This window comes from Amaranthus tricolor, chromosome 4, assembly GCF_026212465.1.
Source record: "Amaranthus tricolor cultivar Red isolate AtriRed21 chromosome 4, ASM2621246v1, whole genome shotgun sequence".
Lineage (NCBI taxonomy): Eukaryota > Viridiplantae > Streptophyta > Magnoliopsida > Caryophyllales > Amaranthaceae > Amaranthus > Amaranthus tricolor.
The window spans coordinates 27,084,054-27,103,413 of record NC_080050.1 but is presented as its reverse complement, the minus strand read 5'-3'; the positions used below and the strand labels follow the sequence as shown (position 1 = coordinate 27,103,413).

The window sequence follows — 19,360 nt, the reverse complement described above, 5'->3', positions numbered from 1 at the left end:
ATTTGCATTAATTTTCTAAGTAACACTATAAAAGAGCAAGAGTATTATCTTTTCAAATTTTGCTCCTCCTCATCATCGTCATATCCTATGTATTCCGCCGATACAAAAATCATGAGTAGAGTCTGAAGAGAAAAAAACGACGTGTAAGGTCAATTCTACTCAAATTCGTCTACTCAAATTCTATTGCTCTGTCTTTTTGAATTTTTTCATTTGATCAAAAAACCTTAAAAACATTAGTAAATTGGAACAAAAACCTAAAAAATCAGAGTCGATGAGTAAGGTCACTTCAGTACAATTGGATTTCTAAGTCGTCGTGCGTTGATGGCGGGCTACTTGTAATCCTTACCATTTACTTTATTCAACTTGCTGCAGCTTATATTGTCTTTTACAATGTGATGGTGTAACATAACTTTTGTTACATTACTCGTAAAATGGGTTAGCAGTTACGGGTAAAGAAAAAAATATTCAAAATAAAAAATTGAAAATGGATATATTAAGAAAAGTGAATTAAATATGTAAGTTGTAGAAAAAATAAGTTGGAAGAGTTGATCGATTGAAAAAAGGGTATGGATCATAGAAAAAAAGAAATTGATAGTAAAAGAAAAATATAAGACCAATTACAATAAAAAATAAAATGTTTATAGAAAATCCCTTAGAATAAGTGATATGGTTCTAAATAATATCTCTTCCATATTGAATTTCTTCTACCTTTTAAGTGGTGGCACAAGAATTCAAGAAAAGTTACTATTGTTGCATTTTTGTCTATTTTACCTTTTTAAAGGGTATATGAATAATTAATAAAGTGATAAGTTGAAATAAAGTAGGAGTAGCAAAAAATTATTAAGTTGTTTATTGTTAAAGATGAAAAGAATGCAAGTATTGTAGAACAATCAAAGTTGATCATTATCATCAAATTCAGTGTATCCCGCTTATATGAAAACTATGATCATCTGAAGAGGGAAGGAAGGCGGCAACTTATTCCCATAAAGGAGAGTGCGGTCCAAGAATCCCTTGGCTCAAGAACATGCAACTACTCTTAAAGCCTGCAACTTATACATACTATGATCAATACCAATAAATAAAAAAAAAAGAATAAAAAGGAAGAAAAAGATAAGATACAAATAAAAAATAAAAAAATAAAAATAAAAATAAAAATAAAACCAAAGTTTTTTGGCATGACTGCACACAAAATCAATGAGGTTCCATTCTAAAACCAATTCTTAATATATTAAAACCAATTCTTAATATATAGGAGTAACCTTTCAAATTTATAACTTCTCCGTTCCACTATACTTGCAACATTTGGCTTTTTACACATCCCGATGTGTTATTTTGATTATTTATATTCTGAAATATATATATCTAAAAATTATAAAAATTTAATATTTTGTAAGTATGCAATTAGACAATTTAAACAAGATCCCATTTAAATATATTTTTTCTTATATATTAGCCGCAATATATAAAATAAGTTTAAACAATAAATAGTGTAAAAAACTCTTATATAATGAATATTTCAGAACAGGGTGAGTATATTAGTTAATTTTTCTTTAATTTTTCGATATAAGATTATAAGTGAATATTTTTCAACACCGATGAAATAAACACTAAGGAGTAAGCGCCCCTAACATTGACTAGTACCACCTCTAAAGTAAACGCTCCAAGCCTCCAACTAGTGAGTGACTCTACTTAGCTGGAGTACTTCATTCTCTAGTTCAACATGAGCTTAATTTGACCTCTTCTTTCCTAGTAATTTCCCTCCTGCTACCCCCTTCATACTCTCTAGTACTACTATGACTATATAAATACAGCTACCCTCTTCTTTTTCATTCATCAATCAGCCTAAAACCCTTTTTTACTAAACAATGGCATTTTCATCTTCCAACATGTTTCTACAAATAATCCTCCTTTTCTGTCTCATCACTACTTCCCTCGGAACGAGCCGACTCACTGAGTCAACTCAGCAGCAAATGGCCTTCCAATACCACAAGGGCCAACTCCTAAGTGGTAAAACCCCAATTAATCTCATTTGGTATGGCAAATTTACACCATCCCAAAGAGCAATCATTACTGATTTTATCACATCCTTATCCTCATCATCATCCTCTACTCAACAACCCCAACCATCTGTTGCCACGTGGTGGAATACCATTGGTAAATACTATCACCTTATCAACTCTAAGAATAATAAACCCATCTCAATCTCCTTAGTCAACCAAGCCATTGACCAAACATACTCCCTTGGTAAGTCCCTTACTAGTAACCAACTTATACACCTTGCTTCTAAGGGTGGTCAACAAGTCAACGCCATCAACATAGTGTTGACTTCTTCTGACGTGACAGTGGAAGGATTTTGTAGTAGCCGATGTGGAACCCATGGATCATCCTACATTTCCAAGAATACCCATCAAAAGTTCACTTATATTTGGGTTGGAAACTCTGAGATTCAATGTCCGGGTCAATGTGCGTGGCCATTCCACCAGCCCATTTACGGGCCACAGAGCCCACCATTGGTTGCACCCAATAACGATGTGGGCCTGGATGGGATGATTATAAACTTGGCCTCTCTGCTGGCAGGGACAGTAACAAACCCATATGGAAATGGGTACTACCAAGGCCCGAAATATGGCCCATTAGAGGCAGCATCAGCATGTCCAGGGGTATATGGGAAAGGAGCATATCCAGGATATGCTGGGAATTTACTGGTGGATTTAACAACAGGTGCAAGTTATAATGCAAATGGAATTAGTAAAAGGAAGTATCTGCTTCCTGCTTTATTTGATCCAACCACCTTATCTTGCTCTACTTTGGTTTGATATTTTATCAACAATACATAGTATGTGACAGAAATTTGTAGGTTGCTTGAACATAAGATATAGAAGTGAAGTATATGAGTAAAGTTTTATTATAGAAATGTTGTTTTCATCTTTGAAATAGTGTAATATGTCAATATAGAGATGTTGTAGTGTGTAGAGTGTTATTGTTCAATATAGAGTTTGACTGATAATGAAAATACATGCTTTGGTTGTTGACTTGTTGTTATATTTGGTAGAATGCCTTAAAATTGAGCCGATTAGTTCAAATTGTCACGATATTATGCTTCACACAACTGATATTTTTTTTCTCAGATCTTGTTTGAAATATCTCAATTTAAAATTTATTAATTTTTAGTTTTCAAATTTTTTTGATTTGCGTAGTAATAGATATTAAAAAGTGAAAATGTACATTCACTAGCGTGAAAAAGCAAATGATGCAAGTGAAAAAGATAGAATACTTTAAAACGTCAACCATCAACTTAAAATTTTGATTATATTAGATCCTAACATAAAACTAAAAGCTTAATAGTGTAAGTTCAAAATTTTGAATCACATCCATATTTATATATAGTTAATATACAGGAGATTTCTAAATCTATCTGGCAGATTGTACTGTTATGCATGTTATTCATTGACAATATCGTGTTCGTAGCAGAAACCAAGGAGAAAACTAATAATAAATTATATTGGAAGAGTAAAGGGTTGTTTTAGAAGATCGGGGGTGCACATAAGTCGTACGCAAATAGAATATTTGCGGTGAGACTTTAGTAAGACGGAGCCGATAGGTGAGTCAGAGGTGACCATTGTAAAGAATTGTTGCATGCATGCTCAAGTTCAGATATTTAAGATCAATAATTCAAAGTAATGGGAAGATTGATGGAGATATTATTCATCTTATACTAGCGGGTTGGCTCAAGTGGAGTAGCCACTGAGGTGTTACGTGATAGGAAGTTTCCAAATAGATTAAAAAGTAAATTTTACCGAATTGCAATCAGGCTTGCTTTGTTGTATAGGACAAAATATTGGCTCGTAAAGAAGATTTTTGAATTTAAGATGGAAGCTTGGGAAATGCGTATACTGAGGTGGATGTACAGTTACATAATGATGGAATAAGGAACCAGGAGTTTAGAGAGAAGCCATATGAATTTTCTCTTTTTTTCCAAAGAAGTTTGAAAGTAGATTGAGATGGTTTGAGCATGTGTAGAGAAAGACTTTTGACGCACCTATGAAAAGGGTCATAAGAATCAAAGTGGAAGGTAAGAGAAATTGAGGAAGACCTAGTAAAACGTTATAGTAACAAATAAAATTAACCTGAATGAGGTACACCTCTTTGAGAACATGATAAGGAATGGTAGTTAGAGTCGTCTTATTCATGTCTTCTCACTTACAAGTTGATGTTCTTCTGCTTGTTCCTTGTTCTTGTTCTTTTACGTATCACTCTTTCTCTCATTTTATTTATTAACTAGTTATTCTTATATTTTATTTATCTATATTGTATTTATATTTATTTTTTAATTTATATTTAGAGTCAAACTTGTGTCGTAAGATGTGGGTTTCTTTCAATCTTTTTCGTTGCAGGATCTTTTCTTTTTGAGGACAGTTCTTGAGCCAAGGGACCTTTTGGCCACATTAGCTCTTAGTGAATGATCTGCCGCTTTCATTTCCTCTTCAAACCCTAATCTTAATCGTTATGAACAAAAATGATAATGATAGAAGTTCATTCTTATCCTTAGGTGATTCACCTTATCTTGAAATAAAAAAAATTGAAAGAATTTACTTGCTTAATCCGAAAAGGAAGAGGAAGAGCAATAGTTCCTTAAGTAGGTGTCAGCACGAGCTTGGCCTTGGGTTGCACGTGTAATTCTTTAGTGTTATTGGGAGGATTTGGGTGATGTGGAGCAAAGATAGAAGAATGATCAATGGGAGTTTCCTTCTAGAAGGTCAATGCTTTAATTAAAGTGGCACTTCAATACAAACTGCCTAAGCTCCTCGGTTCAATGGATAGACGTTCCATCCATTAATGCTTACATCATTCTTTTTTCTTGACTTTGTCAAGTTTTTTATGTTCTAATCATAATTAAAACACCTAATCTTTCATACTTAAGACCAATAGAAAAGCCCCCATTGAATTGGGTAATTTAACAATTGCAAGAACACGAAACAAAAACCAAACAAAATAATGCTAAGAATTATCGAATTTACACAATATAAACTACGTTCTGCCTTGCATAACCTAATTTAATTAATTGATGAATTGGAAATTCTTTTCAACTTCAATGGAGGTTTACAAAATACAGAATTTAGAGTGGGTGGGAGAAAATTAATGGTGAGGGAGAGAATATCCAAGGATGGATTATGACTTCTAAAACAATATACGAGGGTATTTTAATTTATTGTTTATAACATAAATATTTACATTAGAAAAAAAAAATCCGTAAAATTGAGCATTGTTTTTACTCTAAGAACTTTAGCTGAATCGGATTTTTGGTGGTCATTCAAAAAAGTCAAATGAGCTTTTTTAGTTTAATCTTTCTTTTTATTAAATCTATAAAAGCTGATTAAGCTTTATCTTTAGGCTCGATACCTCATAATGTTTGTCTTTCACTCATATGCATTCAATAGTTTTCCAATTTACTCCTCATACAAAGCTTTAGCAAACCTAAGTGCCCATACATAAGTCTACATGGACTCAAAATATACATATACTACAATCTTCATCTTCGATCTTCATCTTTAACACACTAGCTAGACGAGAAATTTCAAAATTGTATACTATTTTTAAATTTTGGACTTTATGTTTTGTTTGACATTTAATTATTTAAAAAATCAAGTCCACTTCAAAAACTAATTTCGTAATAAATCTTTGACTTTAAGATTGTAAGAACTAAGAAGGCTAAGAATACAAGTTTGCAACTACAAATACATTTAATAATTTGGGTTAGGTAGACTTTTATAAATTATAAACATATAGTATTTAATATATATATATATATATATATATATATATATATATATATATATATATATATATATATATATATATATATATATATATATATATAATAAGACTTCGACTATCAGCAAAATTTTTTGATTGACTACGTCTTTTGATATGATATTAAAATTTAATGTGAATAAACATTCTTTATTTATTTCAAGTGAAATATTAAATATAAGAGGAAGAAATATATTACATCCACTTTTATCCCAAAATATTTTTTACGAAGAGATATACACTATACGAACGTGTATAAAAATTCGGCCATTAACTTTGAGTAGAGATGGTCATAGGCTTGTTCACAGCAGCCCGTGGTAGTTTGTCTTATATATCGATGCTAGAAATGAAGCTACTTGTTACTGAGCATCGCTGGCATGTTTATGTATATAACCCTTTCCATAGAATACCAGATACCTTGTCTAAAGTTGTCTGGTTGACTGCAGCCCATTTCGTCGTGAAGGAGCCCACGGAGTGCGTCAGGATTTGTATTGTGAGTTTTTATGACTCCTACAGGCTACAGATCCTACTTAACAAATGATTGTTAGCTTGCAATGTTTATTGAATTGACCAAATAAAATTTGACCACACTAAAGTTTTGACCAATATTTAAGCTATTGGAGCTAGCTTTTATAAAAAGATGTTTGATAATAATATATTATTTACTCGATATTAAATGTTTATTAGAGAAAAATTTAGATTAAAAGTTATATGGCAACAAAAAATCTAACTAGATGTAGATATTTTTGTTTTAGTTTAATATCTAGCTTTCAGCTCGCTTAAAATCAATTCACCAAACGTTTTACTAGTTGTTTGACCGCTAAAAAGCTAAAAGCTACCAAAAAGCCAACAAATAACCAATTGTCAAACAACTCCAAAGTTAGAATTCTTTTATGCATCACATTTTCACGACCTGTTTGATTGTTATTAGTAGAAATGGCATGCAGGTAAAAATTATACAAATTTCACACCGTATTTTCCCCAATTTCGGCGAGTATGAGTTTGAATTGTGACATTCGGGAATTTTAAATAAATAAAATCATTTTGGACTTTAAACTAATTAGAAAATTTACCATGAATCAAGTGAGTTAAGTAGATTATTATAATAATAATAATAATAACAATAATAATAATAATAATAATAATAATATATATAAAAAAAAGAAAAGATCTAGTGTTGGCGGCAAGGCTAAGCTAGGTGGCATATGTTCCACTTAGTTTTTATTTAGATGGCATGATTATATAGATCTTATCCTAATTTTTTTCTTGGCCATGAAGGAAGAATTAGAATAATAAAAAATCTTTAGCCTATAAATAATGTAAAGCTACCGTGGGTAAAAACAAAAGAAGAAGGAAATCAGAAAAAATTATTTCACAAACATAATCTAATTCCAAAAAATTCTCAAAAATTTTCTAATAATAGTATTTAGTGTTAATTATAAAACTCAAGCGGGAAGCTAATATTGTGGCTAAAAAAATTCTACAAAAAAGGAATTTAATTAATAGTGAAATTATTAAAGGTATGAATTCTTACATATATTTATTTACATACAATTATGCCCATAAATTTTATATGTGTTTAGTATATATAAATTAAATTTTCTGCAAATTTTGGTGAATTAATTCGTTGTAATTTAATTTATATGATTTATTCATTGAAATTGCCAAAAACCGCATAATCTGGAATAATATAAATTAAAATAGTAAACATTAAGATTTTCTTTTAAACGAAAAGTTTTCTGTACATATATATATGAAATATAAGTTATGTATTAATTTCGTGCATTATAGTCGAGTATAAATATTATTATTAATTTTTGCTAAAAAAAACGCATAATTAAGGAAAATCATAAATTGGATTGCCATTTCTTGATTATATTATATTCTATTGCCATACTTTTACCAAATTAATCTTTTCAATCAAAAACCTTCTGAAGTTAAACATTTGAGATACAATTGTATTGGGTATTGTTAAATTTTGACTAAAATGTGTAAGTTGAGTCTTGATCAAAATTGGAGACTAGTAATATTGGGTAATTTGATATTCTTGAATCGACTGTGAGATTTTAAAGATTAGAATGCTAGTATAACTCTTGGTTAAGCTGCGGTCTTAGGAGGAGAGGTAATAAGTTACATGTTAGTCATAACAACCCAGCTTACCGTTGACTGGGTAAACAGGGTCGTCACGGGGTTCATTTCCCAAGAAACTTAAATCGCATCTCCAAAACCTGAACAAAGGAATCACCAGCTCTTTAATGTAACTAACTCAGCTAAATCTCAAACCAAACATCTAACCTAAACATAAAGTAATCATACAATTCACTTCGAGTCCAATATAACCAACATAATCAGAACTAATACACATTTAACAAATTTCTAATACAAACTATAAACTCCCACAGGCTCAGCTCAAAAGGACATCCTTGGCACCCTTATCAACATTGCTAACCCAATTGTTCCCGACCGGATTCGATCTGTCATCGACTAAAAGATGGAAACAACAGGGAATCAGATTAAACTGAATGAGAAGTAACAATCCAAAACAATAAAACACAGCAATTCAAAACAATGGTTTAAAAGCAACATCAGTTCCCTAGATCTATGTGCGCACAAGGAGACTAAATGAGAGGAACATCTATAGCTCTAAGTGTCACTCTCGGGTGAGGCTAGTCAATATTTAAATGACAATTCACCTCAAAACAGGGAAATAGGAGACAATGTCTCACTATTCCATCAATGACCAGCTCGTAAGCTCGATCCACTGACCATATCAATATCTGCATAATTATTCATAAACAATTTATTTCAATCATATAAATTTCATAAACTTTAATAAAACATTTTTACAAATTGTAGTCTGGCCAGACCCCTTTTAAGGGACTGTTACTACTCACAGACGATGTCGCTTCAAGGTAACGAATCCAGCTATCAACTAGAAGGGTTCTTCGATGATATCGTCTCCTGGAGCATAACAAGATCACAACATCACTAGAGAGCGTTCGATACTACTATACTAACATGTAACTTATTACATCTCCTCCTAAGACCGCAACTTAACCAAGAGTTATGCTAGCATTCTAACCTTTAAAATCTCACAGTCGATTCAAGAATATCAAATTACCCAATATTACTAGTCTCCAATTTTAATCAAGACTCAACTTACACATTTTAGTCAAAATTTAACAATACCCAATACAATTGTATCTCAAATGTTTAATTTCAGGAGGTTTTTGATTGAAAAGATTAATTTTGTAAAAGTATGGCAATAGAATATAATATAATCAAGAAATGGTAATCCAATTTATGATTTTCCTTATTTATGCGTTTTTTTTCAAAAATTAATAATAATATTTATATTCGACTATAATTCACGAAATTAATACAAAACAAATATTTCATATATATATATATATATGTACAGAAAAAATTTTCGTTGAAGAATATTAATGTTTACTATTTTAATTAAAATTATTTCGGTTTATGCAGTTTTGGGCAATTTAAATGAATAATTCATATAAAATAATATACAACGAATTAATTCACCAAAATTTCAAGAAATATTAATTTATATATACTAAACACAAATAAAATTTATGAGTATAATTTTATGTAAATAAATATATGTAAGAATTTATACCTTTAATAATTTCACTATTAATTAAATTCCTTTGTCGTAGAATTTTTTTAGCCATAATATTAGCTTCCTCCCCTTGAGTTTCTATAATTAACACTAAATACTATCATTAGGAAATTTTTTTGAGGATTTTTAGGAATTAGTTTATATTTGTGAAATTTATTTTTCCTTCATTTTTTTTCTTCTTTTTGCCTTTACCCACAGTAGCTTGGTCTTAAATAGGCCAAGATTTACAAATTTAGCTATTATTTTAATTTCCTTCATGGGCAAGAATTTAATCCAAGATATTTTCTTCTTGGTTTTATCATAAGGATAAGACTACATTAATATTTTGACACCTAGCCTACCTTGCCGCCCACTTTTCTCTTTTCTTTTCTTTTTTTTTAATTTCATTTTTAATTTTATTGTTATTATTATTATTATTATTATATATATATATATATATATATATATATATATATATATATATATATATATATATATATTATTATTATAACCTACTTAACTCACTTGATTCATGGTAAATTTTCTAATTAGTTTAAAGCCCAAAATGATTTTATTTATTTTAAATTTCCGAATGTCACATTCTACCCAACTTAAGAAGAACTTCGTCCTCGAAGTTGAGCAAAGCATATACTCAAATATCCAGCTAACATACATATCGTAAATCTATGTTGATCAAGTTCTCATACTTGTGCTCGATAAGAATCTACATTTAGCGACTAATCATGTTAACCATCCACACTTACTAAAACTATTCTGAATCCAAAAATTATACCCAACTTAAAATAATGCTCGTCTTTGAACTTAACTCTTTAAGACTAAGGAGATGCAATAGTTATAAAACGATAAAAATATAAATACCTAAGTAAACAACCAAATATAATCGCGTCTCATGGCATCTTTTGCCTCCCACGTGGCTTCTTCGGTAACGTGATTAGACCATAGCACTTTCACAAGTGCTACACTACCTCGACGACTATCACGCGTCTTCTTATCTAGAATCTGAACGGGAGTCTCTTCATATTGCAAGGTGTCATCCAGGGTTAATTGTTCAACCTGAAGGATGTGTGAGTCATCCCGGATGTACTGCCTTAGTTGGGATACGTGAGACACGTGATGCACTCTATCAATAGACGCAGGTAGTGCATGTCGATATGCTACCTCGCCTATGCGCTCAAGGATCTCGTAGGATCCAATGAATCTTGGACTAAGCTTACCCTTCCTCCCAAACCTCATCACACCTTTAATTGGTGAGACTCGAAGGAAGACTTTATCTCCAACTTGAAATTCAAGAGGTCGACGTCATTGGTCTGCGTAACTCTTTTGCCTATCCTGCGCTGCTCTCATCCTCCTTCGTATCAACTGGACTTGTTCGATAATTTCTTAAATCAAAGGCAGTCCCACAGTTACCGTATCCGAACTATCACTCCAACATACAGGGCTGCGACAACTACGACCATAAAGTGCCTCGAATGGTGCCATCGCAATACTCGAATAATAACTGTTATTATACGAGAACTCAATCATATCCAACTTATCGTCCCATGAACCCCCGAAATCTAAGACACATACTCGTAACATATCCTCAAGCGTCTATATAGTCTGTTCTGTCTATCCATCTGTAGCTGGGTGAAACGCTGTGCTCATTCTCAACTCAGTTTCCAAAGAATCCTGTAGCTTTTTCCAAAAATTAGACAAAAACCGAGCATCTCTATCTGAGATTATGTCTCGTGGAACTCCGTGATGTCTCACCACTTGCTGTCGATACGCTAAGGCCAACTGATGCTTGTTCCAAGTGTCCTTCATCGGAATGAAATGTGCCGATTTTGTCAATCGATCAACTATGACCCAAATCATATTGTTGCCCTTCGTAGTCCTCGGTAGTCCACACACAAAATCCATAGATATCGATTCCCACTTCCACTCGGGTATCAGCAACGGGTGAAGTAAACCTTGAGGTCGACGGTGATCTATCTTGACCTTCTGGCAGGTTAGGCATTTGGCAACAAAATTAGCGATGTCCTTTTTCATACCATGCCACCAAAATGTTCTCCTTAGATCTTGGTACATCTTGTTAGTGCCCGGAAGTATGGAGAAACATGAACTATGCGCCTCTCTCAGAATGCGAGTACGTAGGTCTGAATCGTTAGGCACGCACCATCTATAGTCGTATCGCAAACTACCATCCCCGTGTAGCCAAAATGTGGGTCGGGTGTTTCTACCACTAGAGATGCCTTCTCAATCAAATGTGTATCATTAGTCTGTTTCATCCTAATCTCTTCCAACAAATCAGATGTTACCTCCATCATCGACGCCACTACCCCATGGTCTACTATCTCGATACCCATCTCCTCTATTTCTTCTCTTAAACGCACTCTAGCTAAGGCATTACATAAACTATGTACAGCTTTCCGGCTAAAAGCATCAGCGACGACATTAGCTTTTCCCTCATGGTATCGGATCTCCAGATTATAATCTGAAATCAGCTCTTGCCATCGCCGTTGCCTCATATTCAACTCCCTCTGGGTGAATATTTACTTCAGGCTTTTGTGATCAGACAAGACCTTAAAATTAGTACCATATAAATAGAGTCTCAATATCTTGAGAGCGAAGACTACCGCAGCTAACTCCATGTCATGTGTCGGATAGTTGATCTCATGGGTCTTTAGTTGCCGTGAAGCATACGCAATGATGCGCTCATTTTGCATTAACACACACCCCAAACCATTTTTCGATGCATCAGTGTACAACTCGAATTCTGACTCTCCATCAGGTAGTGCTAAGATAGGTGCAGAAGTCAGTCGTGTCTTGAGAATCCTAAAAGCTTTATCGCACTGTTCATTCCAAACAAATCATATATCTTTTCTGGTCAATTGCGTAATGGTCACGCAATCTTGGAAAAGTCGCGTACAAATCTTAAGGTCTTGTCTGATCACAAAAGCCTGAAGTAAATATTCACCCAGAGGGAGTTGAATATGAGGCAACGGCGATGGCTAGAGCTGATTTCAGATTATAATCTGGAGATCCGATATCATGAGGGAAAAGCTAATGTCGTCGCTGATGCTTTGAGCCGGAAAGCTGTACATAGTTTATGTAATGCCTTAGTTAGAGTGCGTTTAAGAAAAGAAATAGAGGAGAAGGGTATCGAGATAGTAGACCATGGGGTAGTGGCGTCATTGATGGATGTATCTGATTTGTTGGAAGAGATTAGGATGAAACAGACTAATGATACACATTTAATTGAGAAGGCATCTCTGGCGGTAGAAACACCCGACCCACATTTTGGCCTACACGGGGATGGTACTTTGCGATATGACTATAGATGGTGTGTGCCTAACGATTTAGACCTACGTACTCGCATTCTGAGAGAGGCGCATAGTTCATGTTTATCCATACATCCGGGCACTGACAACATGTACCAAGATCTCAGGAGAACGTTTTGGTGGCATGGTATGAAAAAGGACATTTCTAATTTTGTTGCCAAATGCCTAACCTGCCAGAAGGTCAAGATAGATCAACGTCGACCTCAAGGTTTACTTCACCCGTTGCTGATACCCGAGTGGAAGTGGGAATCGATATCTATGGATTTTATGTGTGGACTACCGAGGACTACGAAGGGCAACAATATGATTTGGCTCATAGTTGATCGATTGACAAAATCGGCACATTTCATTACGATGAAGGACACCTGGAACAAGCATCAGTTGGCCTTAGCGTATCGACAGCAAGTGATGAGACATCACGGAGTTCCACGAGACATAATCTCAGATAGAGATGCTCGGTTTTTGTATAATTTTTGGCAAAAGCTACAGGATTCTTTGGGTACTAAGTTGAGAATGAGCACAGCGTTTCACCAAGCTACAGATGGACAGACAGAACGGACTATACAGACGCTTGAGGATATATTACGAGCATGTGTCTTAGATTTCGGGGGTTCATGGGACGATAAGTTGGATATGATTGAGTTCTCGTATAATAACAGTTATTATTCGAGTATTGGGATGGCACCATTCGAGGCACTTTATGGTCGTAGTTGTCGTAGCCCTGTATGTTGGAGTGATAGTTCGGATACGGTAACTGTGGGACCGCCTTTGATTCCGGAAATGATCGAACAAGTCCAGTTGATACGAAGGAGGATGAGAGCAGCGCAGGATAGGCAAAAGAGTTACGCAGACCAACGACGTCGACCTCTTGAATTTCAAGTTGGACATAAAGTCTTCCTTCGAGCCTCACCAATTAAAGGTGTGATGAGGTTTGGGAGGAAGTGTAAGCTCAGTCCAAGATTCATTGGACCCTACGAGATCCTTGATCGCATAGGTGAGGTAGCATATCGACTTGCGTTACCTGCGTCAATTGATAGAGTGCATCACATGTTTCACGTATCCCAACTAAGGCAGTACATCCCGGATGACTCACACATCCTTCAGGCCGAACAATTAACCCTGGATGACACCTTGCAGTATGAAGAGACTCCCGTTCAGATTCTAGATAAGAAGACGCGTGATAGTCGTCGAGGTAGTGTAGCACTTCTGAAAGTTCTATTGGTCTAATCACGTTACCGAAGAAGCCACGTGGGAGGCAGAAGATGCCATGAGACGCGATTATCCTTGGTTGTTTACTTAGGTATTTATATTTTTATCGTTTTATAACTATTGCATCTCCTTAGTCTTAAAGAGTTAAGTTCAAAGACGAACATTATTCTAAGTTGGGTAGGATTTTTGGATTTAGAATAGTTTTAGTAAGTGTGGATGGTTAACATGGTTAGTCGCAAAATGTAGATTCTTATAGGGCACAAGTATGAGAACTTGATCAACATAGATTTACAATATGTATGTTAGCTGGATATTTTAGTATATGCATTGTTCAACTTCGAGGACGAAGTTCTTCTTAAGTTGGGTAGAATGTGACATTCGGAAATTTAAAATAAATAAAATCTTTTTGGGCTTTAAACTAATTAGAAAATTTACCATGAATCAAGTGAGTTAAGTAGGTTATAATAATTATATATATATATATATATATATATATATATATATATATATATGTATATATATATATATATATATATATATATATTTATATATATATATATATATATATATATATATATATATAATAATAATAATAATAATAATAATAATAATAATAATAATAATAATAATAACAAAAAAAATTTAAAAAAAAAGAAAAGAAAAGAGAAAAGTGGACGGCAAGGTAGGCTAGGTGTCTAAATATAAATGTAGTCTTATCCTTATAATAAAACCAAGAAGAAAATATCTTGGATTAATTCTTGCCCATGAAGGAAATTAAAATAATAGCTAAATTTGCAAATCTTGGCCTATTTAAGACCAAGCTACCGTGGGTAAAGGTAAAAGGAAGAAAAAAAAATTGAAGGAAAAATAAATTTCACAAATACAAACTAATTCCTAAAAAGCCTCAAAAAAATTTCCTAATAATAGTATTTAGTGTTAATTATAGAAACTCAAGGGGAGGAAGCTAATATTGTGGCTAAAAAATTCTACGACAAAGGAATTTAATTAATAGTGAAATTATTAAAGGTATAAATTCTTACATATATTTATTTACATAAAATTATACTCATAAATTTTATTTGTGTTTAGTATATATAAATTAATATTTCTTGAAATTTTGGTAAATTAATTCGTTGTATATTATTTTATATGAATTATTCATTTAAATTGCCCAAAACCGCATAAACCGAAATAATTTTAATTAAAATAGTAAACATTAATATTCTTCAACGAAAATTTTTTCTGTACATATATATATATATATGAAATTTTGTTTTTGTATTAATTTCGTGTATTATAGTCGAATATAAATATTATTATTAATTTTTGAAAAAAAACGCATAAATAAGGAAAATCATAAATTGGATTACCATTTCTTGATTATATTATATTCTATTGCCATACTTTTACAAAATTAATCTTTTCAATCAAAAACCTCCTGAAATTAAACATTTGAGATACAATTGTATTGGGTATTGTTAAATTTTGACTAAAATGTGTAAGTTGAGTCTTAATCAAAATTGGAGACTTGTAATATTGGGTAATTTGATATTCTTGAATCGACTGTGAGATTTTAAAGGTTAGAATGCTAGCATAACTCTTGGTTAAGTTGCGGTCTTAGGAGAAGATGTAATAAGTTACATGTTAGTATAGTAGTATCGAACGCTCTCTAGTGATGTTGTGATCTTGTTATGCTCCAGGAGACGATATCATCGAAGAACCCTTCTAGTTGATAGCTGGATTCGTTACCTTGAAGCGACATCGTCTGTGAGTAGTAAAAGTCTCTTAAAAGGGGTCTGGCCAAACTACAATTTGTAAAAATGTTTTATTAAAGTTTGTGAAATTTACATGATTGAAATAAATTGTTTATGAATAATTATGCAGATATTGATATGGTCAGTGGATCGAGCTTACGAGCTGGTCATTGACGGAGTAGTGAGACATTGTCTCCTATTCCCCTGTTTTGAGGTGAATTGTCATTCAAATATTGACTAGCCTCACCCGAGAGTGACATAGTCTTAGAGCTATAGATGTTCCTCTCAACTAGTCTCCCTGTGCGCACATAGATCTAGGGAACTGATGTTGCTTTTAAACCATTGTTTTGAATTTCTGTGTTTTATTGTTTTGGATTGTTACTTCTCATTCAGTTTAATCTGATTTCCTGTTGTTTCCATCTTTTAGTCGATGACAGATCGAATCCGGTCGGGAACAATTGGGTTAGCAATGTTGATAAGGGTGCCAAGGATGTCCTTTTGAGCTGAGCCTGTGGGAGTTTATAGTTTGTATTAGGAATTTGTTAAATGTGTAGTAGTTCTGATTATGTTAGTTATATTGGACTCGAAGTGAATTGTATGATTACTTTATGTTTAGGTTAGATGTTTGGTTTGAGATTTAGCTGAGTTAGTTACATTAAAGAGCTGGTGATTCCTTTGCTTAGGTTTTGGAGATGCGATTTAAGTTTCTTGTAAAATGAACCCCGTGACGACCCTGTTTACCTAGTCAACGGTAAGCTGGGTTGTTACAGTTGGTATCAGAGCAAGGTTCGTGAATTAAGGACCTTTGGATGGGTAATAAGGATATAGGACAAGTGTGAGTTAGAGAAAGACACTAGGTGTGAAGTTAGAGATTGGGTAGACGCTAGTTAGTGGAGTATCTTTGAAGCGGACGTTTGATTCAATTATTGTATTACAGTGTTTCATATGCTTATGTGTGCATGTATCTTTATCGAGATATTTATTGTTGTTAAAATATATGTTCTTTTTTTATTTGTGCACGTACAGCGATGGCTGAGAATCGTGCGCCTCGTCACGAGAGTTATGAGACTAAGGAAGAGTCTAAGAGCTCCCATGACTCTGAGCGTACGGTCACGTCACATGAGGCATCCATGCGCGATCCGATAATACCGTGACCTCTACACCTGTCGTTCCGGCTGCCATCACAGTCGAACAGTTTGGGACTATGCTAGAGATGTTCCACACGCAGCAGCAACAAAACCTTCTTCTGCAAGAGCAAGTGCTTCAGTCACTTAACGCCGAATCTTCAAAGGGTAGTTCTAGGCACGATTTAGGGGCGTCACAAGCAGAGGGTATTCAAAGGTCAGCCCCTAAGACGTATGATGGCAAGGGTCCTCCTACTAAGCTAGACGATTGGATCCGAGAAATGGAGAAGATATTCGCGATACTGAAGACACCCGAGGATATGAGGGTAGATCTAGCGGTTCATTACCTAACCGGTGACGCCGATACTTGGTGGGTCACCCATAGAGATGCTCTTCTACCAGCTCCTTCTGCAGTTACATCGGAGCACCCTTCTACCGTACCTCCTCTTCCCTGGAGCTTGTTTGTGTCAGCGCTTTGCGACGAGTTCTTTCCTCTACATCTTCAGCGGAGGATGTTCGATGAGTACTCTCGACTTATGCAAGGAACCCACATTGTTCACCAGTACTACGTTTGATTTATGGAATTAGCTAAGTACGTGGACGACATGAAGATTGGGGAGAGATTCAGGGCTCAGAGGTTCTTATCAGGGTTGAGTCTGGATATTCGGGAACGTATGAGGAGCTTGGGGCACGAACATGTTAGGGACGTATATCACGATGCTTATGAGGCTGAACACCTATGGGATGAGCGAAGGACCACTCAAGGGTTGAAGCGACGTAGGGAGGACACCCACGAAATATCACAGAACATTGGGGGTAGACGATTTTTAGCACCTACACAGTCACACCGAGAGCCAAGATCTAGTTTTGGGAGATCAACATTGAGCACTCCTCAGAGTAGTAGGAACATCGAGTGTTACCATTGCGGGAAGAAAGGTCACAAGAGGATTGATTGCTACAAGTACATACGTGAGCAAGGTTTAAGGGGTATACTGCAAGGTCCAGCATAGAAACCGACCGGCAGTCAAGCTGGTGTAACTTAGGATAGAAGGCAGGGTCGACCGCTAGCATCTTTTGGGCATGGTTCGCAGAGTCAGGGGTCCGCTATGGGAAGTTCATCTAGACCATCTGTCGGTACACCAGTTAGCGGCACCAAGGCTACAGGGAAGCTTATGACTCTCAAGAGAGATGAAGCAGAGGTTACACCAGGAGTTATTACGGGTATGTTCTTAGTCAACAATAAACCTGCATATGTTTTATTTGATTCGGGAGCATCTTATTCATTCGTTGCATCTTCGTGTGTATCAAAGTTGCTTTTGTCTAGTTTGCTTGAGATAAATAGTGAGTTTACACAACCATCGGGCGAGAGAATCTTATGTCAACGAGTGTATAGGGATATAGCTTTAGACTTCATGGGAATGGATTTACGCGTAGATTTGATAGAGTTTCCTTTAGATAATTTTGATGTTATCTTGGGTATGGATTGGCTGAGGAAGTACAAGGCAAGCATTGATTGTTGGATGAAGAAAGTAGCTATACGAGGGCCTAAAGGGCAGAGAGTGACTTTTAAGTGTTTTGTGCCAAGGAATCACACTAAGATCATATCTGTTATCAAACTGAAAACATATTTGAGGAGGAATTACTCGATAATTCTATGTCACGTAGTAGATATGACGATGAGCACACCCGAGATAGGAGAGATACGTGTAGTACGTGAGTTTAAGGATGTCTTTCCCTCTGAGATACCTGGATTACCACCTCCGAGAGCAGTTGATTTGACGATTGATCTTGTACCGGGCACGAGTCCTATATCTAAGGCTCCATATCGCATGGCACCTAGAGAGACAGCAGAGTTAAAGGTGAAACTGCAAGAATTGTTAGATAAGGGTTATATACGCCCAAGCGTGTCTCCTTGGGGCGCACCCGTTCTCTTCGTTAAGAAGAAAGATGGATCCATTAGGTTATGTGTAGATTATCGAGAGCTCAATCGGGCAACTGTGAAGAACAAATATCCTCTTCCTAAGATAGATGACCTGTTCGATCAGCTCAGAGGTGCATCAGTGTTCTCTAAGATCGATTTGAGGTTTGGCTATCATCAGTTGAACATCTCGCCAAAGGATATCCCTAAGATGCCTTTAGGACACGATATGGGCATTATGAGTTTACTGTTATGCCCTTTGGTTTAACCAACGCACCGGCGACATTCATGGCCCTCATGAACAACATCTTTACCGCGTACCTTTATCGGTTCATTGTAATATTCATTGATGATATTTTAGTTTATTCTAAGGACAAGGATCAGCATGTCGAACATTTGAGGATCGTATTACAGACCTTGAGCGAGCACAAGTTGTATGCCAAATTCTCAAAGTGCGAATTTTGGCTACGCAAGGTTTCTTTTCTTGGGCACATAGTATCTAGTGAGGGTATACCGGTAGACCCGACGAAGGTGGAGGCAATCTCGACTAGGTCTATACCCAAGCACGCGTCTGAAGTTCAAAG

The 19,360-nt window shown here is 34.8% G+C and overlaps 2 protein-coding genes and 2 long non-coding RNA genes across 5 annotated transcripts; 2 read left to right on the top strand and 2 right to left on the bottom strand.

Moving 5' to 3' along the window:
* The first annotated feature begins 1,646 nt into the window (after window positions 1–1,646).
* On the top strand, window positions 1,647–3,042 carry LOC130811245 (protein EXORDIUM-like 1). Its single transcript, XM_057677469.1, has one exon. It carries the CDS (start codon window positions 1,866–1,868, stop codon window positions 2,814–2,816), a length of 951 nt encoding a protein of 316 aa, XP_057533452.1. The 5' UTR covers window positions 1,647–1,865; the 3' UTR covers window positions 2,817–3,042.
* Window positions 3,043–8,102: 5,060 nt separating this feature from the next.
* LOC130811244 (uncharacterized) lies at window positions 8,103–9,657 on the bottom strand. Of its 2 annotated transcripts, XR_009041147.1 has the most exons (3): window positions 9,449–9,655; window positions 8,706–8,772; window positions 8,103–8,588 (listed from the first exon to the last, which is right to left on the bottom strand). It is a non-coding gene; the product is annotated as an uncharacterized LOC130811244 (long non-coding RNA). The 2 variants fall into 2 exon arrangements; XR_009041146.1 differs by having other exon boundaries at window positions 8,103–8,772; window positions 9,449–9,657.
* A 652-nt stretch (window positions 9,658–10,309) lies between these two features.
* On the bottom strand, window positions 10,310–10,684 carry LOC130810910 (uncharacterized). Its single transcript, XM_057677034.1, has one exon. It carries the CDS (start codon window positions 10,682–10,684, stop codon window positions 10,310–10,312), a length of 375 nt encoding a protein of 124 aa, XP_057533017.1.
* Window positions 10,685–14,866: 4,182 nt separating this feature from the next.
* On the top strand, window positions 14,867–16,638 carry LOC130811243 (uncharacterized). Its single transcript, XR_009041145.1, has 3 exons — window positions 14,867–15,006; window positions 15,681–15,747; window positions 16,162–16,638. It is a non-coding gene; the product is annotated as an uncharacterized LOC130811243 (long non-coding RNA).
* Window positions 16,639–19,360: the final 2,722 nt, after the last annotated feature.